The sequence below is a fragment of the Aquarana catesbeiana genome, linkage group LG05 (genome assembly GCF_042186555.1).
Source record: "Aquarana catesbeiana isolate 2022-GZ linkage group LG05, ASM4218655v1, whole genome shotgun sequence".
NCBI lineage: Eukaryota > Metazoa > Chordata > Amphibia > Anura > Ranidae > Aquarana > Aquarana catesbeiana.
Window position 1 is genome coordinate 532,915,104 of NC_133328.1, and position 24,544 is coordinate 532,939,647.

Below are 24,544 nucleotides of genomic sequence, written 5' to 3' on the forward strand. Positions count from 1 at the left end.
ATTAGCAGATAGCATGTCTAATTTTTTTGTTGTTTTATTTTTTTAATGCACAATAAAAAAATTGTGTAGAATAATACTTGGCTATGTGTTTTACTTCAAATGACAGTTTGGGAGTAGGCAGTTACATTTAAAAAAATACAATGTAAAATTGACAAGGGACACCAACATAGTTGTATCTTTTTTTTGAAAATCTTTTTATTGAGTATAAGACATACAAACAGACAAACAACTGTAAACCTGGCAAAGCATTGGGACTAGACCCATGCAGGGGTCAGTGCCAGCCAGCAATTGGGCTGCTTCCATCATTAGTGACAACTGTAGCACGTCCACAAGAAAAGAACAAACAAACAACCTAGTGCTGTATTGACTCCTGCTCAATTGAAATATCTAAGGATCAAATCTTTCAGTCGAGACCCAAGGGACAATAATAGATATCAAATAAACCCATATCAGAGATTACAATACAAAAAAGTCACCCAATGTATCAAAATCACATCCACCTGTAGAGTGGTATTATGTACATGCTCAATAAGTCTGCAGTTGCCATGGAGGCCTCAGAACATAGTTGTATCTTTGATCTTAAAAACTACCGTGTTGTGGTAACTTGCCCAAATGAAAAAAAAAGAAAAAGCATAATAATATTATTCTTGATATCACTAGAAAAAAAAAGCCTTTGAAAATTTGTTTGCAATAACTCCATCAGTATCACCAGCAAAGCAGCTTCATTATTATCCCATTAAAGAAGAAGAGAATGTGCGTTACATTTCGAGATTTCATAATTTGCCACGTCGCGAATGTTAATTCTCCATTACAAACACTAGTATACAAGACCGACCGCTTCTGCTTCCGAGCATGCATGTTTGTACTTTGGACTTTTGTCCGACGGACTTGTGTACACACGATCAGAAAATCCGACAACACACATTTGTTCGCGGAAAATTTTAAAACCTGCCATCCAACATTTGTCCACGTAAAATCCGACAACAACTGTCCGATGGAGCATACACACGGTCGGATTTTCCGCCAACAGCCTGTCATCACACATTTCCAGTCGGAAAATCCGATCGTGTGTACGAGGCTTAACAGTAGCCCTGGTCATCAGGACACAAAGAGAGAGAGTGAATCTACAAATAATACAATCTTTGTTGTGTGCAACCTAAGATCTGACCCTTTTTGCTTCCTCTAAATGACAGCTAGAAGATGATAGGTGAAAACACTTTTATTACAGTGCTCACAAGTGTACATTAGAGAACTAATGTGACTACATATATTATTGGCATTTTTAATTTTTTTTTTAGCGTGTATTAACATAAACGCACAGGAGATCTTATGTGAGAACCTGTTACAATTTTTTATTCAACAGGACAGTAAAAATTCCAGATTCTCCAGAGGGACTTGGATTCCAGATTAGAGGATTTGGGCCATCTGTTGTACACGCTGTGGGTAGAGGTACAGTTAAGTTTTAATCCTACTGTCTAACCTCCAAACACAATTGCATGATAATACATATTTAAAGCAGGCCAAGAACACTGTACATTTTAACAATTCAGTTAAATAAGAGTTATTTTTAACTTATTCACCTCACGTTGACTTTCATTTACTGTAAGGCTATGCCTTGGAGCATCATGCAGTACTGTTTAGCTTTTGAAATAATCTTTTGGGTCATGTGCTCATTTATTTAGCTACGATATGTACAAATATATGATTGTGTGCATATGATTATGCATCAATCATATGATTACAGTTGCTACTTTGTTGAGGATTATTAAGGATGCCAAGGTTCGTCATGGTCTGTAATGTTAAAGTAGGTACAGTAAGTCTTGATAAGAAGGTAAGGAGTCATTATGCTTATTTTTGGTCACTGATCCCCCCCCCCCCCCCAGACCTCACCTGTACATGCATTTACCCCTATTTAAAAGCTTGTGTATTAGTTGAAAATTCTGTTGTCACTAGCACAGTCTAGACAATTGACTATTGTAGGTTAATTTATCCCAACTGAAAATACATCTGCATGGAATAAACTGTTAAAGGTCTGCCACCCAGTAGACGTTCCCACTGATAATGTGGAATGAAGTAAAAGTGTAGATGTGCACAATCAGAATACTGCATTTTTTTCTATTAAGATTATGTTCACAGTTTTGTATATGTGATGCTTTATTAAAGCTATTGCTTTAATGAACCATCCAGTTATGTCGCGTCAGTACTGAGCACATACATGCACCAGGCTGTGCAGAACTGACAATTTCTATACTACAGTTTATTGCTACAGATGATAAATTGAAGAATTTCTTCTACTGCGCAGAGGACAGTTACAACTGAATTAAGATTGCTTTTGGTGAAATGATCCAATTACTCAGTGTCATCTGGGTTGCAAAACAGCCATTGCAGCACTTCTGACCTTACCCATAGTACACTGGTTTAAAATATTTTTCTAAAGTGCTTAAATTGATATATCTCGTCAGCTTGTCATCTCTTCAAATTGCTTTTCTCATCTTAAAACTCAGATGTTCAACTTCATCAGCAGCTGGATTGTAAATCAGCAGTGGGATTGTCATTTTAACTGAAATTGGTAATTTTTTTACATATTGGCCTGCAGGGACCGTGGCTGCGATTGCTGGTCTGCACCCAGGGCAGTGCATCATCAAAGTGAATGGGTTCAATGTCAGTAAAGAAAGCCATGCAAGTGTCATTGCTCACGTGACTGCCTGCAGGAAGTACCGGAGGCCAATGCAGGTAAACACATCATTGGATACTGCATACTGCTTAGCATTTGAACATTGTAGTATAAAGTATTTGTGTAACAAGCACCATTTTTGTAAGATAACTGTATGTCTGTGGAATAAACAAACATTTAAAGCTGAGCTCCAGACAGGTATAAAAGACATAGCTCAATGTAGCTCTATGATAACTAATACATAATTACATTTTTCTCTATTAAAGTAGAAATATAGCCAAAGCTTCTGTGGCTAAACTTCTCCTGGGGATCACAGGAGTGCAGTTCGTTCTGCACTCCTATGACCCATTTTCAGCTGACAACGGGCTAAAGTGTGCTGTCAGCTGATGTCACTCAGCCAGCTAGGCTCGAGAAATATCTTGACTTTTCAGTCAGGATTCACCCAGATGCCTGGACCAGCAGCTTGCTGAATCTCTCAGCGAGCCACTGGCAGTCAACAGCTCTCTGCTCACCGATGGCTGAGAAATGAGCAATCAGTGGTCTTTGATTGTTCGATTCTTAGTCTTAGAGCAAAAAGGGGACAGATGCAGCATTGGATCGATGCTGCATCCATCTGGGTGAGTGTAAATGCTTTGTTTTTTTACAAGCCCATACTTGGCACATTGACACAGTGTAGCAATAACTTGGTGTGGCCAGTGTAATGTAATCTTTCATTTGGCTGGAACACTGTAATGTTTCTTCTGATCTAATGCCACTTGCTCCTTCACTCTCCATTTGCCATCAGGGTTGGTTAGGTACACAGCTGGGTAGGTTATGGACACATTTTGGACTTGTACCTTTCCCTAGCCTTGTATTTCAGAAAAACTATGGCCACAGAAACTGAGCTCAGCCAAGCTGGATAAGTAGGAATCATTTTATTCATAAGAATACAACACTATAGTTTATTGACTAGGTTCATAGGCTTGGCATGAAAAAGTTTGACAAACTGAAGGTTGGAGTACCACTGTGAGCAGAGAAGTGAGATCAAAGAGTAAACCCTGGAATGCTGGCCTTTGGCAGATTTCTTTTGGAACCAATCATTCTGTAGACCAAATGTACTTTTTTATTTTTCAGCTTAAAGTTTAACCAAAGGCAACCCTTTTTTTTTACTTTTTTTACTTACTAACCTTTAACAAAAAAATTCAGTCTGTCTGGAAGAACCGCATACTTACACGTGTCATCTGAGAAGGATATCACAGGTAGAAGAGGTGACACGTGGACATAATAGTTGTGTAGTCTGTACTGCCCATGGGGCCAATATATACATTGGGAGACCATCAGGAGAGCTAGCTTAGGGTCAAGGTGGTTAGGAAAGGACGATTCCCTACAAATCATTTAAGTGCCCTTTCAGAGTGACCAGACTTTAAAGATAATGATTTAAAGTGGGAGTAAACTCCCATGTATGATTTTTACTTATAGATAATCCTATAATAAGGCTTACCTATAGGTACAGTAAATATCTCCAAAAGGTGCATTGTGACATCACCGCTGCATGCACTCTGAAGGAACTGCATAGCCGTGCCGTTCCTTCAGAGCCACATCGTAAACAGCGACTCCTGTGTGCATGCGCGGGAGAGACGCCATCGTTGGCTCGGCCATTCATGTTGCCAAAGCCCGCAAACCCGGAAGGAAGAGCAGGTGAAGATGGAAGCACCTTCAGTGGTGACATTGATGCCCTGGAGGGGTTGCTTTTCAGGTAAGTCTGTCATAATGTGCTAGTATGCAATGCATACTAGCACATTATTACTTAAACTACCCAGTGCCTATTTTTTTATTTTTATTTTTTTGATACGGTTTACTACTGCTTTAAAGTGGACCTTTCCATAACATTTTTGACACAATATACAGCAACAGTGTAATTTTTTACTGTGTCTTTTATCTTTAGTTTGTATGCTCCAGTCACTTTTAAGACTGGGGCATGAAATTTGGGTTGACTGGGGCTGGTGCTGTCTTAGAAGGCGCTACTATTGAGAACACAGGCAAACCAAACTGATTAGTGAATGAAGCTTAGACAAAATAAACAGCTGAGATTGCAGACAAAGTATTTTATTTTTGACAAAGTCAAATCTTGCTAGAGACTCCAGCCAGATACCATGGGAAAATGGCATGCATGTATATGTAGCAAAAATGATGAATCTCGTAGGAAGGTACAAACTGTGTAGCCTCCCTGGCGGTTTTCCCGAGTGTGGCTCGGGGTTAAAATTCAGGACCATTAGCGGTAACCCCAAGCCACACTCGGGATTACATCGCAGGATCCTGGTGAGGCTTTACTTACCTTGTCCCCGGGATCCTGCGATGTCCCCCGCTGTGTCCGTGGGCTCCGTCCTCCTCTGAAGCCTCTCCGTGCCAGGCTCCGTTCCCTGCGAGCGGCGCGACGCACGGAGGCGGAGCCTGGCGGCAAATTCAAAAAAGTGTAAAAACCATAACACATACAGTACTGTAATCTTACAGATTACAGTACTGTATGAAATTATTTCACATCCCTTTTGTCCCCAGTGCTTTGTCCTTTGCCCTGCATGCAGTTTTATATTATATATACTGTTCTTTCTGCCTGGAAACTGGAGATTGTCCATAGCAACCAAAAAGTGTCCCTTTACATCAAAAGTGGCTTTAGACCAGCTAGAAAACAGTGATAGTAAATTAGAACACTTGCAGAATTGAGAGATAGTGAATCGTGGGGAAATTTATTTTATTATTAATTTTTTTTTTTTTTTAATGATTTATTTTTATTTATTATATTATAATTTATGTTTTTGTGTTTCAAACTTTATCATACCCGGGATATCTACTAGACTCTTGTTTGGACAGATTTAAGTGTGTTATTGTTCAGAATTACAGACCTACAATATAAAACGCCAAATTTCCATGCAAAATAATTGTACCGCTTTCAGCACCTAAAATCCGAAATAATCATACCGCCAGGGAGGTTAAAGTCTATAGTCTTATCTACATCTTATTTACACTCTTTGCCCAGCACTGCTGATCTGAATGGATCAATCTTTCATCCAATCTTCAGTCATACCTCTGTAGCCCGGCCCCCTCTGGGACTGCTTGGATTAACCTGCTCATCTGCATCGCCATGACCCTGCAAACATTCCAACCCACCTGACACTCTGAGTTCAGACATCATTGCAACACCTTTAAGTAATAAGACAACACTTGGAGTTTATAGTCTATTAACGTTTACTGGAATACTACAGTTCAGATATTGTTGTAAGAGAGGTAATGGTTCAACTGAGCTGTGAATAACAGCACAAGCTTAGATAAAGGATTGCACAAAAATGCCAGTTAGGACTGTTGGCAAACACAGAATACTATATACATATATATACAATGGAGCACCACTTCGACATAACCTGAAAGGAATAAATAAAGTTAAGAATCAATTCTGACAATACTTCTAGAAGAGAAACCCAGGCCGACCTGTTTAACCTTTGTTCCTAATGAGAGATTAAGATAAACAAGGATGGTAAGTGGGCCCTTCAAGCAGCAATGACAGAATGTCCCCGTTGCAGATCTGATGGTCTTCACCGGCAGTTGGAGCTCATTAACTATATTCAATAAAGTGTAGTAGCAGAATGGTGGTGTATCTTGTGATGACTGTGGCTACAGATGCCCATGTACAGTGTTCGAATGGAAGTGCAGTGAAGTGTTCCCAAAGTAAAGCTGTCTGTACACAGTGTCCCAGTAAACAACCAAGGAATGACTTGCAAAGGTGGGGGATTGCCCTCTCACCAACAACCAGGCCGATTCAGCACCTTCCTGATTAGGGATGAGCCGAACACCCCCCTGTTCGGTTCGCACCAGAACATGCGAACAGGAAAAAAGTTCGCTCGAACACGCGAACACCGTTAAAGTCTATGGGACACGAGCATGAATAATCAAAAGTGCTAATTTTAAAGGCTTATATGCAAGTTATTGTCATAAAAAGTGTTTGGGGACCTGGGTCCTGCCCCAGGGGACATGGATCAATGCAAAAAAAAGTTTTAAAAACGGCCGTTTTTTCAGGAGCAGTGATTTTAATAATGCTTAAAGTCAAACAATAAAAGTGTAATATCCCTTTAAATTTCGTACCTGGGGGGTGTCTATAGTATGCCTGTAAAGGGGCGCATGTTTCCTCTGTTTAGAACAGTCTGACAGCAAAATGACATTTGGAAGGAAAAAACACATTTAAAACTACCCGCGGCTATTGCATTGCCGACAATACACATAGAAGTTCATTGATAAAAACGGCATGGGAATTCCCCCCAGGGAAACCCCGAACCAAAATTAAAAAAAAAAAAAATGACGTGGGGGGGTCCCCCTAAATTCCATACCAGGCCCTTCAGGTCTGGTATGGATATTAAGGGGAACCCCGGCCAAAATTAAAAAAAAAAATGACGTGGGGTTCCCCCTAAATTCCATACCAGACCCTTCAGGTCTGGTATGGATTTTAAGGGGAACCCCGCGCCAAAAAAAAAAAAAAAAACGGCGTGGGGTTCCCCCAAAAATCCATACCAGACCCTTATCCGAGCACGCAACCTGGCAGGCCGCAGGAAAAGAGGGGGGGACGAGAGTGCGGCCCCCCCCCTCCTGAACCGTACCAGGCCACATGCCCTCAACATTGGGAGGGTGCTTTGGGGTAGCCCCCCAAAACACCTTGTCCCCATGTTGATGAGGACAAGGGCCTCATCCCCACAACCGTGGCCGGTGGTTGTGGGGGTCTGCGGGCGGGGGGCTTATCGGAATCTGGAAGCCCCCTTTAACAAGGGGACCCCCAGATCCCGGCCCCCCCCCGTGTGAAATGGTAAGGGGGTACTTACCCCTACCATTTCACTAAAAAACTGTCAAAATAGTTAAAAATGACAAGAGACAGTTTTTGACAATTCCTTTATTTAAATGCTTCTTCTATCTTCCTTCATCTTCTTCTTCTTCTGGTTCTTCTGACTCTTCTGGTTCTTCCTCCGGCGTTCTCGTCCAGCATCTTCTCCGCGGCGTCTTCTATCCTCTTCTCCTCGGGCCGCTCCGCACCCATGGCATGAGGGGAGGCTCCCGCTCTTCATCTTCTTCTTCATCCTCTTCTCTTCTTCATCTTCTTCATCTTCATCTTCTCTTCTTTTCTTCTGCGGGCCGCTCCGCATCCATGCATGGAGGGAGGCTCCCGCTGTGTGACGGCGTCTCCTCGTCTGACGGTTCTTAAATAACGGGGGGCGGGGCCACCCGGTGACCCCGCCCCCCTCTGACGCACGGTGACTTGACGGGACTTCCCTGTGACGTCACGGGGAATGCCACAGGGAAGTCCCGTCATGTCCCGTGCGTCAGAGGGGGGCGGGGTCACCGGGTGGCCCCGCCCCCCGTTATTTAAGAACCGTCAGACGAGGAGACGCCGTCACACAGCGGGAGCCTCCCTCCATGCATGGATGCGGAGCGGCCCGCAGAAGAAAAGAAGAGAAGATGAAGATGAAGAAGATGGAAGAAGAGAAGAGGATGAAGAAGAAGATGAAGAGAAGAGCGGGAGCCTCCCCTCATGCCATGGGTGCGGAGCGGCCCGAGGAGAAGAAGATAGAAGACGCCGCGGAGAAGATGCTGGACGAGAACGCCGGAGGAAGAACCAGAAGAGCCAGAAGAACCAGAAGAAGATAAAGGAAGATAGAAGAAGCATTTAAATAAAGGAATTGTCAAAAACTGTCTCTTGTCATTTTTAACTATTTTGACAGTTTTTTAGTGAAATGGTAGGGGTAAGTACCCCCTTACCATTTCACACAGGGGGGGGGCCGGGATCTGGGGGTCCCCTTGTTAAAGGGGGCTTCCAGATTCCGATAAGCCCCCCGCCCGCAGACCCCCACAACCACCGGCCACGGTTGTGGGGATGAGGCCCTTGTCCTCATCAACATGGGGACAAGGTGTTTTGGGGGGCTACCCCAAAGCACCCTCCCAATGTTGAGGGCATGTGGCCTGGTACGGTTCAGGAGGGGGGGGGCCGCACTCTCGTCCCCCCCTCTTTTCCTGCGGCCTGCCAGGTTGCGTGCTCGGATAAGGGTCTGGTATGGATTTTTGGGGGAACCCCACGCCGTTTTTTTTTTTTTTTTTGGCGCGGGGTTCCCCTTAAAATCCATACCAGACCTGAAGGGTCTGGTATGGAATTTAGGGGGAACCCCAACGTCATTTTTTTTTTTTAATTTTGGCCGGGGTTCCCCTTAATATCCATACCAGACCTGAAGGGCCTGGTATGGAATTTAGGGGGACCCCCCCCCACGTCATTTTTTTTTTTTTTAATTTTGGTTCGGGGTTTCCCTGGGGGGAATTCCAATGCCGTTTTTATCAATGAACTTCTATGTGTATTGTCGGCAATGCAATAGCCGCGGGTAGTTTTAAATGTGTTTTTTCCTTCCAAATGTCATTTTGCTGTCAGACTGTTCTAAACACGGGAAACATGCGCCCCTTTACAGGCATACTATAGACACCCCCCAGGTACGAAATTTAAAGGGATATTACACTTTTATTGTTTGACTTTAAGCATTATTAAAATCACTGCTCCTGAAAAAACGTCCGTTTTTAAAACTTTTTTTTGCATTGATACATGTCCCCTGGGGCAGGACCCGGGTCCCCAAACACTTTTTATGACAATAACTTGCATATAAGCCTTTAAAATTAGCACTTTTGATTTCTCCCATAGACTTTTAAAGGGTGTTCCGCGGCATTCGAATTTGCCGCGAACACCCCAAATTGTTCGGTGTTCGGCGAACTTGCGAACAGCTAATGTTCGAGTCGAACATGAGTTCGACTCGAACTCGAAGCTCATCCCTATTCCTGATAACGATTCCTGGATAGATGTCCTAGCTGAGGACCCGCTAGTGATGATCACCCAATATGGAGCCCGTAGCGTGGGTTGTTACACTGTCGAGTTGGTGCTGTCCAGATGTCCAATCAACCGTAAGCAGTGTTGGACCCCATCTCGGTCAGGCAGGAATTCTGGATACCACGTGGTAGGCCGCAACCTCACTCACCTTACACAGAGAGGTCCATCACACACAGGGCCCAGAAGGAAGAGAACGTGGGGCGGGTCTCTGGTTTCTTTTATAGCTCTCCCAGCAATCTCCTTAATGGTAGCAAAGATTCCTGGGATATGTGGTCCCGGTGTATAGTCAGGCGAGGGAACAGCTATCTGAAAGAACTACCAATCCCACAATCCCTTTGGTTGGGCTCACAAATATGATGTCAGTTAGTAACACTGAACACTAGGGGGATAAAACGATATACAGATAGGGTACGGAATAACTGTTCGTTGCAATTGTAGTCCATATTGCTACACCTCATTTACCATATTTACAGTGGTTAAAGGCCATTTTGAAATTGCTAGTACCACTCAAAAATGTATGTCCATGTAAGGCCGTCTTTAATACTGTCTGATAAGTAAGGCCATTAGATTACAGCAAAAATTATAAAAACAAAAATAGTCCTTGTTTAATGCAACACAAGAGTTGGAATTTGTAATAATATATTTTAGATATTTTTAATTTAAGTGATTTAACTGCATATACAGTATGGAGTATGTAAGATTATATACAAAATGAATGTGATTTTTCTGTTATCTATTAATAGCAAGATTCCATCCAGTGGATATATGACAGCACTGAGAGTGCCAAGGAAGATATCATAAAATCTGCTCAACCTCGACCCTTAGGAGAAAATGAAGGGGATGGATTCGATTGCAGAGTAGAAGGTAGAATCAATTATTAGTTCTTGTTTTGTTACAGATCACCGTTAGAAATTTCACTTACTCTCTTTATTCATTCATGTGTGTTTTTCACTAAAGAGGTTATTGACAAATTCAGCACCATGGCAATCATTGATGGGAAGAAGGATCATGTGAGCCTCACTGTGGATAACGTTCACCTAGAATATGGTGTTATTTATGAGTATGACAGCACAGCAGGAATCAAGTGTCATGTAGTGGAGAAGATGGTTGAACCAAAAGGCTTCTTCAGCCTAAGTGCCAAGGTGAGAGATGTTCATCTTCTAGTATAAATCACCTATTTCCTACACTTAGAGCCTTTATAAGTACAAAGACAATGGGGGTGATTTAATAAAACTGGAGCACTCTGAACCTGGTGCAGCTGTACATGGTAGCCAATCAGCTTCTAACTTCAGCTTGTTCAATTAAAGGGGTTGTAAACCCTCATGGTTTTTCACCTTAATGCATTCTATGCATTAAGGTGAAAAACCTTCTGTGGTGCTGCAGCCCCCCAGCTCCCCCTTTTACTTACCTGGACTCTGTCATCCCCTGATTGGGAACGAGCACACGATCTGTAGCTGGTGTCTCGTGTCCTGATTGGATAGATTGATAGCAGCACAGCTATTGGCTCCTGCAGCTATCAATCAAATCCAATGACGCAGCGCCGGGGGATGGGGCCAAGTCCTGCATTCTGTGTGAATGGACACAGATGCAGGACTCGGGAGCGTGCCCACACGGGTGTCCATCAAGGAGAGCGCTTCTCCAACATGGACACTTGATGTGGGGAGGAGCCACCAGGGCCGCTGAGGGACCCCAGAAGAGGTAGATTAGGGCCACTCTGTGCAAAACGAACTGCACAGTGGAGGTAAGTATGACATGTTTGTTATTTAAAAAAAAAAACAAAAAAAAAAACGAGGGTTTACAACCCCTTTAAAGTTTTACTAAAAGTTTTTTTTTTTATTAAAATAAGAAACATGTTATACTCACCTTATCTGTGTAATGGTATTGCACAGAGCAGCCCGATCCTTCTCTTCTCGGGACCCCCGCCAGCGATCTTGGCTCCTCTTTGTCTTTGTGTGTCCCTATACTAGCACTAATTATATCGTTTGGAAAAGACAGATCCCATGAATTGGTACTCATATTGGAAAGATTCTACAAGTTCTCTGTTGACAGCTGCAAATTCAGATCTGCAATTATAAAGTTTGGTAAAATCGCCACAATGAATATAGCTGACATAGCAGGGATTGTTTCAGTGTACATTATATTTCCAAGACTAATTGCAATGACCTGTTTTCTGATTTCCCTCACAGGTATTAGATGCTTTTGCTAAAAGTGATGAACAGTTTGTGCAAAACTGCAGCAATCTGCATTCCTTACAAGAAGTCATTCCTCCAGAGCTTCAGAGTAAATTTACTATCATCTGTCGAGAGAAAATTGAACATATTTACAGGAGGATCACTAGTTACAGAAAGGTATTGTAGTGTATATCTGAACAACAAAAATGTAATATGTAAGCAGCTTACCAGTGCTTGAATGTGGTGGCTGCATTTCTTTTCTTTTTTCATTTATTTTTATTGGTTATTCCTGATAGTAACACACTGTCCTAAGGTGACAGTGCTTAATTACTGTTAAGTATCTATGGATGATCAATGTTGTCACTCTAGGACAAGAAGTATGTTATGACTACTGAAGCCCCCCATGGCAAGTAGAGTGTAGAGTGCTGAACGCAGCTAGCATGACCAAGCCACAAGCTCTTTACCACCTGTTAACAATATCAGTGTTAGTACATTGCTATAATCTTTGCTGGATTTCTGGAGTATGTGGACTGTAGTGTACCAGGGAAAGAGGAGACACTGGCACCATGATTGAAGGTAAGCTTTTACTGAAAGCATTACCAGGAGCAGAATTGAAAGCAACCTGTACCAAGAGCATGTAGGCTGACACTATTGAACTTTGAACACTTGAATCTTTTCATTCATGCTGGTTGTCTGACTGTTGATTCAGACAAAAACAGTCTGGCGCCAGGAAACTGGGACATCTATTGCACTAAGAACCTTGTGAATGTCTTGCAAGAGCCCAAAGAGCAGCTGTGTGGGTGAGCACACTAGGAGGGGTGTGAATACCAGAAAAAAAATTCAAGAGCAACCACAATTGAAAGCCCTGATCGGGACAGTCTTGAAAGGACAAATAGTCAAATAATGAAAACGTTCAATGAGATAAAAGCATGTGCCGATTTAATAATAACATATGATTGGATGAACAATTATATAGACATCTTATTGCATATATGGAACAACTGCAAAGCGTGCTCCTCACTGTGAAAGTACCTTAAGCAACATTTGGTGGTGGACTGGCTTGGTGGGGCAGTGCTGCGATGGCAAAACCTTCACGTATTACTGGATGTCACTAGGAAGAGGGAAACCAGCGTGTGCAGAGCCGGATGGACAGTGTGGAGCAGTCGATCGGATCCCCAACGATGTGTCCCGATCAGCGCTTTCAATTGTGATTGCTCCTGAATGTTTTGACTGTTGACTCAGAGCAACATGCAGGTTAGAGTTCTCTTTGTTCCAGACTAGTAATTTAAAATGTATTGAAGGCAGAGACAGCCAGGCAGCTTGCATTTTCAGAAAGTTACCGATGGTAGCCAGTTAATGGCACTCTTTGCAGACAGCAAAAAGCAGAACACGATCCTCCAACTAAAGGCCATGGGACTTTGTGCTGCCTGAAAGTGTCCGAAAATTATAATACATCCGGTCCACTTCTTTTGACTTTCTGACAGTGCGTAGCTGCATAGCTGTTGGAAGATGTATGGGCTGCCAAAGACTGAACAGAAAACTGAAACCATTTGCACTGACAAATATTCTAACACAGCGCAAGAATTCAGGCAGGATTTTATTTATTTTTTTGTCCACTTAATCACATATTTCCTTTTTGTGGGGTTGTGTTTAAATAAACCACAGGAACAAGCTATAAATATTGTTCCCAGATTGAGCTTACATCCTCAGTAGTTATTTGTGAACCAGAGTATGATTTATACAATAGGCCCATGGGGGTAAATTAACCACAGAAGTTTGAACAGCCACAGACACCATATCCCCATCCATCATAATGTCTGGAGAAAGATCTGGACAGATCTGGACTTGTGCTCACACCAACCCGACTTTTATTTTCTGCACTTCCAGGATAGAAAATAAATACGTGAATCTTGTTTTCTATGAGCAACAAGACCATTTTATACATATACAAAATCTTTTTGTCGTTATTTAGTGGATTTTAAATATATAATTTGCTTGTTGTAGTTCCATTTTGGTCATGCGTAAATCTGAATATTCACTGTTGGTTAGACTGTGCAGTGAGTATATGTCCACATGTTAAGTGAATGGGACAATATAATGCTAGAAGCACAGACGTGGCTTGTTCCCAAGTATTCACTAAATAGCTGTGGACAGCGCTACATGGCCATCAGCAGCTTATGACTGCTTGTTCAGACTCCACCCACCCCTATTCAAATTGGCAAATGGTCAAGTGTTTTTTAGTAATTGCTGCTTCCTCAGCATTTTGCCAGCCTATGGCCGGCCATAGACGGTTCAAATCTCAGCCAGTTGAAGCACTGTCCAGGGGCCCCAGGTGCATGGGGGGCCCCTGCAGTCCCCCCTGTCAGTTTCCAGCTCTTTCCTGGGGTTACCCCCTTGAGATAGAGCATCTTACTACTGCCACTGCTTTTGTAGGCGGGATGTGTACGGCTCCCAACCCTGCCGGCCCTCCTCCCCTATTAATCCCATGTGATTGGAGCAGTACAAATCCCGCCCACACAAGCAGTAGCAGTACAATGCTCTGCCTTGGGGGTTTTCCCTTAACCCCTGCAAAGCGCTGGAACCTGTACAGGGAAGGTAGAGGGGGAGAGATCATTCCAATTGCGCTGCTCTGCTTGAGGAGACCATCTCTGTATTATACATTACTGAACCCTATACTTTTCCCTCCTTCCCCTTATTTTGTACCCTCCTGCCCCTGTACTGTGACCTCCTGTCTGCTGTACTGTGCCTTCCTACCCCCCCTGTACTGTACCCTCCGGACCACTGTACTGTACCCTCCTGACCCCCCATACTGTACCCTCCTCCTCCCCCCCCTAGTACTGTGCCCTGCTGACCCCCATACTCTACCCTTCTGATGCCCTGTACTCTATTGACTTTTTATTTGGAGATTTGTCTTAATTAGTCTTTGATACTAATAAATATATATTTAATTCTATCAGCTATTTATACTTTAATTCTTAAAAGTAGGTACAGAAATTGGAGCAGCCTGGTAGAGGCCCCAGTGCATTACTTTGTCCAGGGGCTCATGATGCTATTAAGATATCTCCGGTCTCCAGGACCTTAGGCGGTATCTAATCCACCTTTCTACACTGGCTTCTTCAATGATAAATGCTTAGAGAAAGATTGTTCTGAGGCTTTTACGGGTACTATTACTACAATAAACTAAGGGGGCTGTTAACTGGTAAATACTTTTTTTTCTTACCCATGGCTATCTGCTCTACCTGGAATGTGAGGGGCTGTGTGACCAAGAAAATGTGCCTAGGTGGCTTTGCCTGCAACTAGATCCTGTGCATCCCTCTCTGATACCTCTCAGATATCTCTCTAATATCTACCGACTCAAATCAGCCCTCATTATAATTTCATTTTGACATGACTGCTTTGGACTATTTACTTTAATCACTATACTTTCATTTTCAAATGGCATATTTTATGCAGTCTCATTTGGCACTTACATCTGCAATGAATGATAAAAGCATTGACTTTTCTTTAATTAAAAATATTAAAAGAAGATTCACTGTGCAATCACTTCACTGAGAAAATGCATTTTTGCCTGAACAGAATCCAATGATAAATTTACACACATAATTTATCTAAAGCAAATTCAACATCAGTTTAGGATATACATAGTTATCCTATAAGGATTTCTGTGTTAGGCCCCTTTCACACTTATACGACTTCAAAGTCGCACGATTTTACCGCGATTTCGCGGCCGCGATTTTGCCGCGATTTTACCGCGATTTGGGAGCAGTACTACTTTGCCACGTTTTTGGCATTAACAAATGAAAACATGCAGTAGTTGGTATGAATCATAAGGGGGAACTCCATGCCAAGTTTTAAATGAAAAAACCGGCGTGGGTTCCCCCCCCCCGGGGGCATACCAGGCCCTTAGGTCTGGTATGGATTGTAAGGGTAAACCCCCTACGCCGAAAAATCGGCGTGGGGGTCCCCCCAAAATCCATACCAGACCCTTATCCGAGCACGCAGCCCGGCCGGTCAGGAATGGGGGTGGGGACGAGCTAGCGCCCCCCCCCCCTCCTGGACCGTACCAGGCCGCATGCCCTCAACATGGGGGGTGGGTGCTTTGGGGCATGGGGGCACAGTGCGGCCCCCCCCACCCCAAAGCACCTTGTCCCCATGTTGATGAGGACAAGGGCCTCTTCCCGACAACCCTGGCCGTTGGTTGTCGGGGTCTGCGGGCGGGGGGCTTATCGGAATCTGGGAGCCCCCTTTAATAAGGGGGCCCCCAGATCCCGGCCCCCCACCCTATGTGAATGAGTATGGGGTACATGGTACCCCTACCCATTCACCTAGGGAAAAAAGCGTCAATAAAAAACACAGTACACAGGTTTTTAAAATAATTTATTAGGCAGCTCCGGGATCTTCTTCCGACTTCGGGGGTCCTCTTCCGACTTCGGGGGTCTCTCCGCCGTCTCCTCCCGGTGTCCGCATCTTCTGCCGCCTCCTCCGCTATCTTCTGCAGCTCAATTGCTAGCGGTGGTCCGGACTTCTGCCTTCTTCTTTTCTTCCAGAGATGTTGACACGACGCTCTCTCCAGCCAGAATGGTCTCTGTGCGCTCCGCAAGGGACTTATATAGGCGGTGGCCCCGCCCCCTTATGAGGTCACTGTGCCGGGGCATGCTGGGACTGTGTCGCCATAAGGGGGCGTGGTCATCACCCGGTGACCACGCCTCCTAAAACGTCACAGACCCAGCATGCCCAGGGACTGTGACGGCATAAGGGGGCGGGGTCACCGCCTATATAAGTCCCTTGCGGAGCGCACAGAGACCATTCTGGCTGGAGAGAGCATCGTGTCAACATCTCTGGAAGAAAAGAAGAAGGCAGAAGTCCGGACCACCGCTAGCAATTGAGCTGCAGAAGATAGCGGAGGAGCCGGCAGAAGATGTGGACACCGGGAGGAGACGGCGGAGAGACCCCCGAAGTCGGAAGAGGACCCCCGAAGTCGGAAGAAGATCCCGGAGCTGCCTAATAAATTATTTTAAAAACCTGTGTACTGTGTTTTTTATTGACGCTTTTTTCCCTAGGTGAATGGGTAGGGGTACCATGTACCCCATATTCATTCACATAGGGTGGGGGGCCGGGATCTGGGGGCCCCCTTATTAAAGGGGGCTCCCAGATTCCGATAAGCCCCCCGCCCGCAGACCCCGACAACCAACGGCCAGGGTTGTCGGGAAGAGGCCCTTGTCCTCATCAACATGGGGACAAGGTGCTTTGGGGTGGGGGGGGCCGCACTGCGCCCCCCATGCCCCAAAGCACCCACCCCCCATGTTGAGGGCATGCGGCCCGGTACGGTCCAGGAGGGGGGGGCCGCTAGCTCGTCCCCACCCCCATTCCTGACCGGCCGGGCTTCGTGCTCGGATAAGGGTCTGGTATGGATTTTGGGGGGACCCCCACGCCGATTTTTCGGCGTAGGGGGTTCCCCTTACAATCCATACCAGACCTAAGGGCCTGGTATGCCCCCGGGGGGGAACCCACGCCGGTTTTTTCATTTAAAACTTGGCGCGGCTTTCCCCCCTCTGGATTAATACCAGACAGCTGTCAGCACTGCCTGTCGCTCATCGGGAAAGGAAAGAAAAGTTTTCCTTTCCCGAATAGCGAGGCCAGGCTTGTGCTTACAAAGTCGTACTGAAGTCGTGTCTATATTATTCAGGCACGACTTGCATGCTACTTCATGGTTTAACATTGAGGTCTATGGAGTACAACTCGCATAGAAGTTGGACCAAAGTAGTGCAGGGACTACTTTCAAGTCGGCACGACTTAAAGTCGTGCCAATATGAATGGTAGTCATTGAAAATCATGGAGAATGACTTGTCATACGATTTTGCAGTACAAAATCGTGGGACAAGTCGTATAAGTGTGAAAGGGGCCTTAGCCATATATGTAACAACACAACTGTTCAATAGAATGATCTTACTAAATTGGATGTTTCATTGAGAGGGGAGGATTGGCTTGGAAGGAAATCCAGTGACCAGGTTTATGTTTTTCTTTGTTGTGTAAATAATTTTTCAGTGAAAGTTAATTTGAAATTATCCAATCATTACCAGATTATGTTCTATGTATAGCCAGTGTTAGTAAGTAGAGATTATCAAACTTCTGGAAAGCTGTGATTTAATAAAATAAACTCTCAGATTCTGAACTTCGTACACTGGAAGTCCAATTTTCATCAATGGAAATCTAAACCAGCCTCTACACAATGGGGTTGATTTACTAAAACTTGAGAGTGCAAAATCTGGTAAAGCTCTGCATAGAAACCAATCAGCTTTCTACCTGCAGGTGCCGAACACGTGGGATTGATATTGTATCTGTGCTGGGTTGGACTCCTGAACAGGTGTGGTCTCGCTTCTTTATTCTCTTTTCTGACTCACTCCTTTTTTTTTTCTTACTCGCTCTATTTTAATTCTTTACTCAGGTGCAAGATAGGCCCTCTAGTCGGACCCTTTGTCTCGACTTTGGGGTTTCCATCTAGGTCTTCTTGTATGTAATGATAGTGATTCTGGGATAGTGACTTCACTCACAGTAAAGAATAACAGCATCACCTTTGCTGCCCCTAACAGTGGGGAAAATAATTATTTGATCCCTGCAGATTTTGTAAGTTTGTCCACTTACAAAAAAAGGAAGGGTCTATAATTTTAACCATAGGTGTATTTTAAATGATAGAGACAGAATATCAACCACAAATCCAAAAAAAGACAAATGTTACAAATGTTATAAATTGAGTTGTTCAGTGAGTAAAACAAGTAGTTGATCCCCAAGCAAAACATGACTTAGTACTTGGTGGAGAAACCCTTGTTGGCAAGCACAGAGGTAAGAAGTTTCTTGTAGTTGGTTACCAGGTTTACACACATCTCAGGAGGTATTTTGGTCCACTTTACTTTACAGACCTTCTCTAAATCCTTAAGGTTTCTTGGCTGTTGCAAGGCAACTCGAAGTTTCAGCTCCCACCATACATTTTCTATAGGATTAAGGTCTGGAGACTGGCTAGGTCACTCAAAGACCTTAATTTCTGGATTTTTGGTTGGGGGAAAAGTTACAAAATCTGCAGGGATTAAATAATTATTTTCTCCACTGTAGCACTTAAAAAGTCTGGGCAAAAGCAGCTTTTATCAGAAGCATCCACACATGTGTTTTGCTTTTAGACAGCTTCTCTTCAAGCAGTGCAAAGCTTAGTGAAAAGTAAAGTGCAATACTTCAAAGCGCAATCCATATTCTGCAATTAGATCAGCTAAAACTGCATTGAGTTGACTGTACTTTGGACATACTTTAGTTCTTTTCTTCCTGGCCGATTATGATAATGTCAAACTATCCTTTCCAGTAACCCAAAGATTGTGAAGTTAAGTGGTTTGCAGGAACTGTGCACATACTGTATGTCCTTTCTGTTGAGAGGTAGTCTGTAACCATAGGAACCAAAATTGCATAGAATGTTTGAACATTTTGTGTGAGAAAGTTACGTTCTAAAAATAGAGTGTTTGCAGTACATTTTATCCGTACATCACGCTCTTTCTAGCTTTGGTATCACTTGAAAAGTCCCAGATGTTTGCCTCGTCATCACTGAAAACCCCTAAGTTCCCCGATCTGACCTGATTAAATTACATTGCGGAATGTGGTCTCTTTGGAGTGTGGCTTGTGGGAGATTTGGATAACAATCCTGTTTCGAGGAAAACATTGCAGCTGGTGTCCTTACTGCCCAGACGTTTATTTACAGCATGTGGTGTTTGGAGCTGATATAGGCAGTTTAACATGAACACCTCTTTAAAGCAAACCTGTCAGCCATCTTACCTATTAAAAGGAAAAAGTTCTACAAAAAAGCAGACATCACACAATACCTACTTAATATTGTGTAAGGGCTTATTTACACTTGCTTTGACTTTCTAATACACATTAAAGTACCTGCTGCTTCAACATGATGTTTTTTTTATGTGTTTTTGATGCTTCAATTATGCTTTGGTGGTACTTTGTTTATGCTTTTTTGAAGCTTTAAAAAGCTTGGCAAATGCCCTGTGTGTGTGTTGATTTTCGATTTGTTTTAAAGGGGCCCAGTAGATACCCAATAAATACAAATATAAACCTTGTGTAAATTCAATAAAAAGGTGTCAACTAAACTACCCTGTTTCCCTGAAAATAAGACCTAGCGTGATTGTCAGTGATGGCTGCAATATAAGCCCTACCCCCCAAATAAGCCCTACCCTGTTTCCCCGAAAATAAGCCCTACCCTGAAAATAAGACCTACAAGGACTTTAACTAGGGCTTATTTGGGGGGTAGGGCTATTGCAGCCAACACCGACAATCACGCTAGGTCTTACAGGGTATATACTCTATACAGGGTATAGAGTAGCTGCCAACACTCCCCACACTTCCTCAAAATGTGACAATACAAACATATATTCCAATGTGCGGCGCTAAAAGTAATTTGATTAATCATATGCAGGGCGACACAAATATGCATAAAATATACAACAAATAACATATAACCTATGAAGTAAAATTTACGTATCCCAAACACAGTGCAAGTGCTCAATTGTACTATATATATGCTGTCCAAGATAAAGTGCAAGTGCTCAGTGTATTTGTACACAATCCTCAATGGTGTTTTGAAACAAACAGTAATGGTAGTCCATAATAGCAGCAAAGAAATAGGGGAAAAATGGTGTCTTCATGCAGTGTGCACTCTCTCCCACCAGGTGTACCCTCACCTTAAGGGCACCTCAGTAGTACCCACATTCAGCAGATCCCCAGCTTATTAGTACCTTCGTTCAGCAGATCCCCAGCTTATTAGTACCTTCATTCAGCAGAACCCCTGCTCAGTAGTGCCCCCAGCTCTGCTGATCCCCCACTCAGTATTAACCCCCAGCTCTGCTGATCCCCCACTCAGTAGTAACCCCCAGCTCTGCTGATCCCCCACTCAGTAGTAACCCCCAGCTCTACTGATTCCCCACTCAGTAGTAACCATCAGCTCTGCTGATTCCCCACTCAGTAGTAACCACCATCTCTGCTGATTCCCCACTCAGTAGTAACCCCCAGCTCTACTGATTCCCCACTCAGTAGTAACCACCAGCTCTACTGATTCCCCACTCAGTAGTAACCACCAGCTTTGCTGATTCCCCACTCAGTAGTAACCCCCAGCTCTACTGATTCCCCACTCAGTAGTAACCACCAGCTCTGCTTATCACCCACTCAGTAGTAACCACCAGCTCTGCTGATCCCCCACTCAGTATTAACTACTCTGCTGATCCTCTGGTTTGCTGATCCTCCTCTCTCTCTGGTCCCCGCTCATCTCCTGTTATATTGCTCCCACACTGCATGCCACGTGTGACATTGCTAGTTTTTCCTGCTCCAGTCCCCCAGCTCTGCTGATCCCCTGCCTCAGTCCTATCTTTAAGGCCCCATATAGCATTCTCATGTTGCACACCATGTGCTGTTTGCTAGTTGCTCTGCTCCAGTCTGGACCCCGCTTACCTTCCTGCTGCTCCACGCTGCACACCAGATGTGACATCTACACCAGACACTTGCAGAATATATGCACATAAACAGGAAGTGACTGCTGATGATGACTTTCCAGTTCGCTTATTGGTTTCCCAGTGCATCCTGGGATATCTCATACCTGCAATACCTCCAAAACAAAGTGAAGCTGAAGCTGAACAAAAGCCTCTCAAAAGCTGCAGGTGCTGTAAGCGACCGTTGTCACAGACTTCTATGGAGGTTTTGGAGAGGCTTTGAACCACCAAGAAAGCGACATGAGCTATAATTTTTTTAAGCAAAGCAAAGCAAAAGCATTGTGTGAACAGGACTGTAAGGTAACCATTTTATTTAGTGACATGCTTTGACTGGCATTCAGACTGCGCGTCCAATGCCACATTTTAAAGCAAGTGTAACAAAGCCCTTATTCAGTTAAAAATTCTGTCTGAGCCTCTCTGAAAATGTATTACTGGAGGACATTAGTTCTCCATCTTTAGAACTATCCCCCACCAAATGTCATGAGAGCTCCCTTATTAAACACCCTCTAATTGGACAAGGAAGACTAATGTTGGAGTGTCTTCACCCTTAAAGAACAAAATACAATGAAACCTATTCTGTACATTTCTCCCATAAATGCACATTTGTTTATTTGTTTTTGTCTCTTTAAACATTATGTAAAGACAAAACAATACCTGAATGATGTGTGCCACTATTAAAACCTTGACTTTTTTTTTTGGCATACCACGTTTTGCTGTGGCATGTGTAGTGTGCCATCATTAAGACTTTGAATTTTTTTTTTACCAGCAATTTTTATAAAACATTCTGATGCAATACAATCTATTTTTTTTTTGCCCATTATTAGGCCTCATTCACATGGGGCGATTACATGTGTGCCCTGAGCAGGGTTGTGTTTTGCTGGCACAGGGATGCACAGGTGTCCAATGCAACCCTATGCTGACTGTCCCATTGTCTACTGGGACACAGCTGCTGCTCACTATATAACATTGGGTACATGGCCCCGAATGCAGTGAGTTTGGGGACATGCAGTTGAATCCACACAGATGTCATATTGGAACTCAGCGGCTATGTCTTTTCAATAGACAATGGGACTGCCGACATGGGGATGCACAGACAAACAGAAGAGCATTGGGGGTATTAAAAAATAATAATAAAAATAAATGTAAAAAAGTACGTCACTGTCAACATGAGCAACTAAATCTCTCAGCTATATATTAATCGACTTGCGTACAACCAGCCTGTCAGGGTTTTCCCAAAAAATCAGTGCTGCCAGCTATAGTTAGCAACACTGATCAATGTATTCTGTGGGTAGGGAAGTCTCCCCACTGGCAGAACACAATAACACTGCAGGAGTGATTTCAACCATCCACAGCACAGCAGGTGAGAGGGTGTTTGGGAGGAATGTGGAGGGTATGACAGCGGGCACTATGTACGGGAGAGAAGTGTATGACAGCGGACACTACGTATAGAAGAGAAGTGTGGAGGGTATGACAGTAAGCAGTATTTACAGGAGAGAAGTGTATGACTGTGAGCAGTATGTACAGGAGAGGAATGTGGAGGGTATGACAGTGGGCAGTATGTACAGGAGAGGAGTGGGAAGGGTATGACAGTGGGCACTATGTACAGGAGAGAATTGTATGACAGTGAGCAGTAGACATGTGCATTTGTTTTCTTCCGAATGCATTTTCGTCTGAATTTCAGATATTTTTGTTATCGTTTTCGTTTTAACAAACGATAACGAACGTACAGAATCCGAAAACCAAAAGATACAACATAAACAAATGCTTTATTTTCATTTTCGTTGCGACAACAGTTTGATATAGATAGGAGATTCGACATGAGGCTGACAATAGCGATCTGTGTCCATCAAACCTGTGGTCGAATGTGCCCAACCTTAGCTCTATTAGTCCAAGATTATTCTACATAGAGAGAAAATATTCGACATAGAGAGAAAATATTCGACATTATAGAGACAATAGCAAAAATGGTTGAATGTGCCTAACCTAACTCTATTTACCAAGATTATTCGACATAGAGAGAAAAGATTCAACATGAAGATTCGACGAAGCAGTCGCCGCGAGCGGACATTTATGGTCAAATGCTCCGCCCATAGGCTATAGAAGAATTCTAATGTTGGTTGACTAGTAATAATAATTAATAAATATAATTATTACTAGTGTCATACAACATTAAAATGCTACTATAGCTTGTAGGCGGAACATTCGACCGGAAATGTACGATTGCGGCGTCGTACAGTTTAGCTGCTCCGTCAAATCTTCTTAGAACATTCGACAGACACCATAAGCCTTTAATAACAGATTTGACCTTGATTATTTTGGATTTTTGGACTAATGCATTTTTTAACGAAACAAAATAAATAAAAAACGAATTTCGGGAGTAACTAAATAAATTTATTTTTTGGACGAAAACAAAATTCCGAAACCAAATATTTCAGTGTGCACATGTCTAGTGAGCAGTATGTACCAGAAAGGAGTGTGATAGGTATGACACTGGGCAGAATGTACAGGAGAGGAGTGTGGGGGGTTTGACAGTGGGCACTATGTACAGGTGAGGAGGATGAAGGAATCTGGGAAAGAAAAGTGTAAAAGGTCTGTGGAAGGATGTTTACGGACTGCGTAGTGGATAACCGGGCCATACATGGATTGAAATAAAGCCAATTAAGCAGAGACCAGCCATAGTCAATCTATGTATGGGCTAGCTGGTTGTACACAAGTCAATCTATTCATCGACTTGAGTATAACCAGCCTGTCAGGTTTTTTCCAAAACAATCAGTGCTGCCAGCTTTAGTTAGCAACACTGATCTTTGTATTGTGTGGGTAGGGAAGGCTCCCCACTGGCAGAACACAATAACACTGCGGGAGTGATTTCCCCATCCACAGGCCAGCAGGTGAGAGGGTGTGTGGGGACAGGCTGGGGAGAGAGGTCTGTCAGCAGGGGGGTGTGAGGTGGTCATGGAGGGATATCAATCAGCGGGTGGGGGGAGTAACTGGGAGTGATATCTTTTGGAGTAGGGTCTGTCATCTGCAGGTTGGGAAATAGTCACCTGTGATATAAGGGAGGTGGATAACATGTGGAGTGACCTGGTTGGTGATGAGTGTGAAATGGATGACACGTTTCAAGTTTCTTTCACATTTGCGGTAATGCTTACTGCTCTCTGAAAAGTGATTGGTGGTGGATTGCTTTTCAATGAGTGGTATAGCAGCTGTTGACATGCATTCATGAGGTGCTACTGCCACCTCCTTGTTTTTTTTTTCACATTGCTGAATAGTAGTTTTACATTGTTGGACTATGCTG

The 24,544-nt window shown here is 43.5% G+C and overlaps 1 protein-coding gene across 1 annotated transcript in view; it reads left to right on the forward strand.

The window, feature by feature from the left end:
- The window catches only part of PREX2 (phosphatidylinositol-3,4,5-trisphosphate dependent Rac exchange factor 2), a 422,278-nt gene that overhangs the window by 223,540 nt on the left and 174,194 nt on the right, over positions 1-24,544 (forward strand). Inside the window, exons 19-23 of the mRNA XM_073631775.1 lie at positions 1,364-1,449; positions 2,597-2,733; positions 10,295-10,415; positions 10,509-10,693; positions 11,738-11,899. Of these exons, the coding sequence (XP_073487876.1) occupies positions 1,364-1,449; positions 2,597-2,733; positions 10,295-10,415; positions 10,509-10,693; positions 11,738-11,899 (691 nt within the window). The remainder of the gene's footprint in view (positions 1-1,363; positions 1,450-2,596; positions 2,734-10,294; positions 10,416-10,508; positions 10,694-11,737; positions 11,900-24,544) is intronic.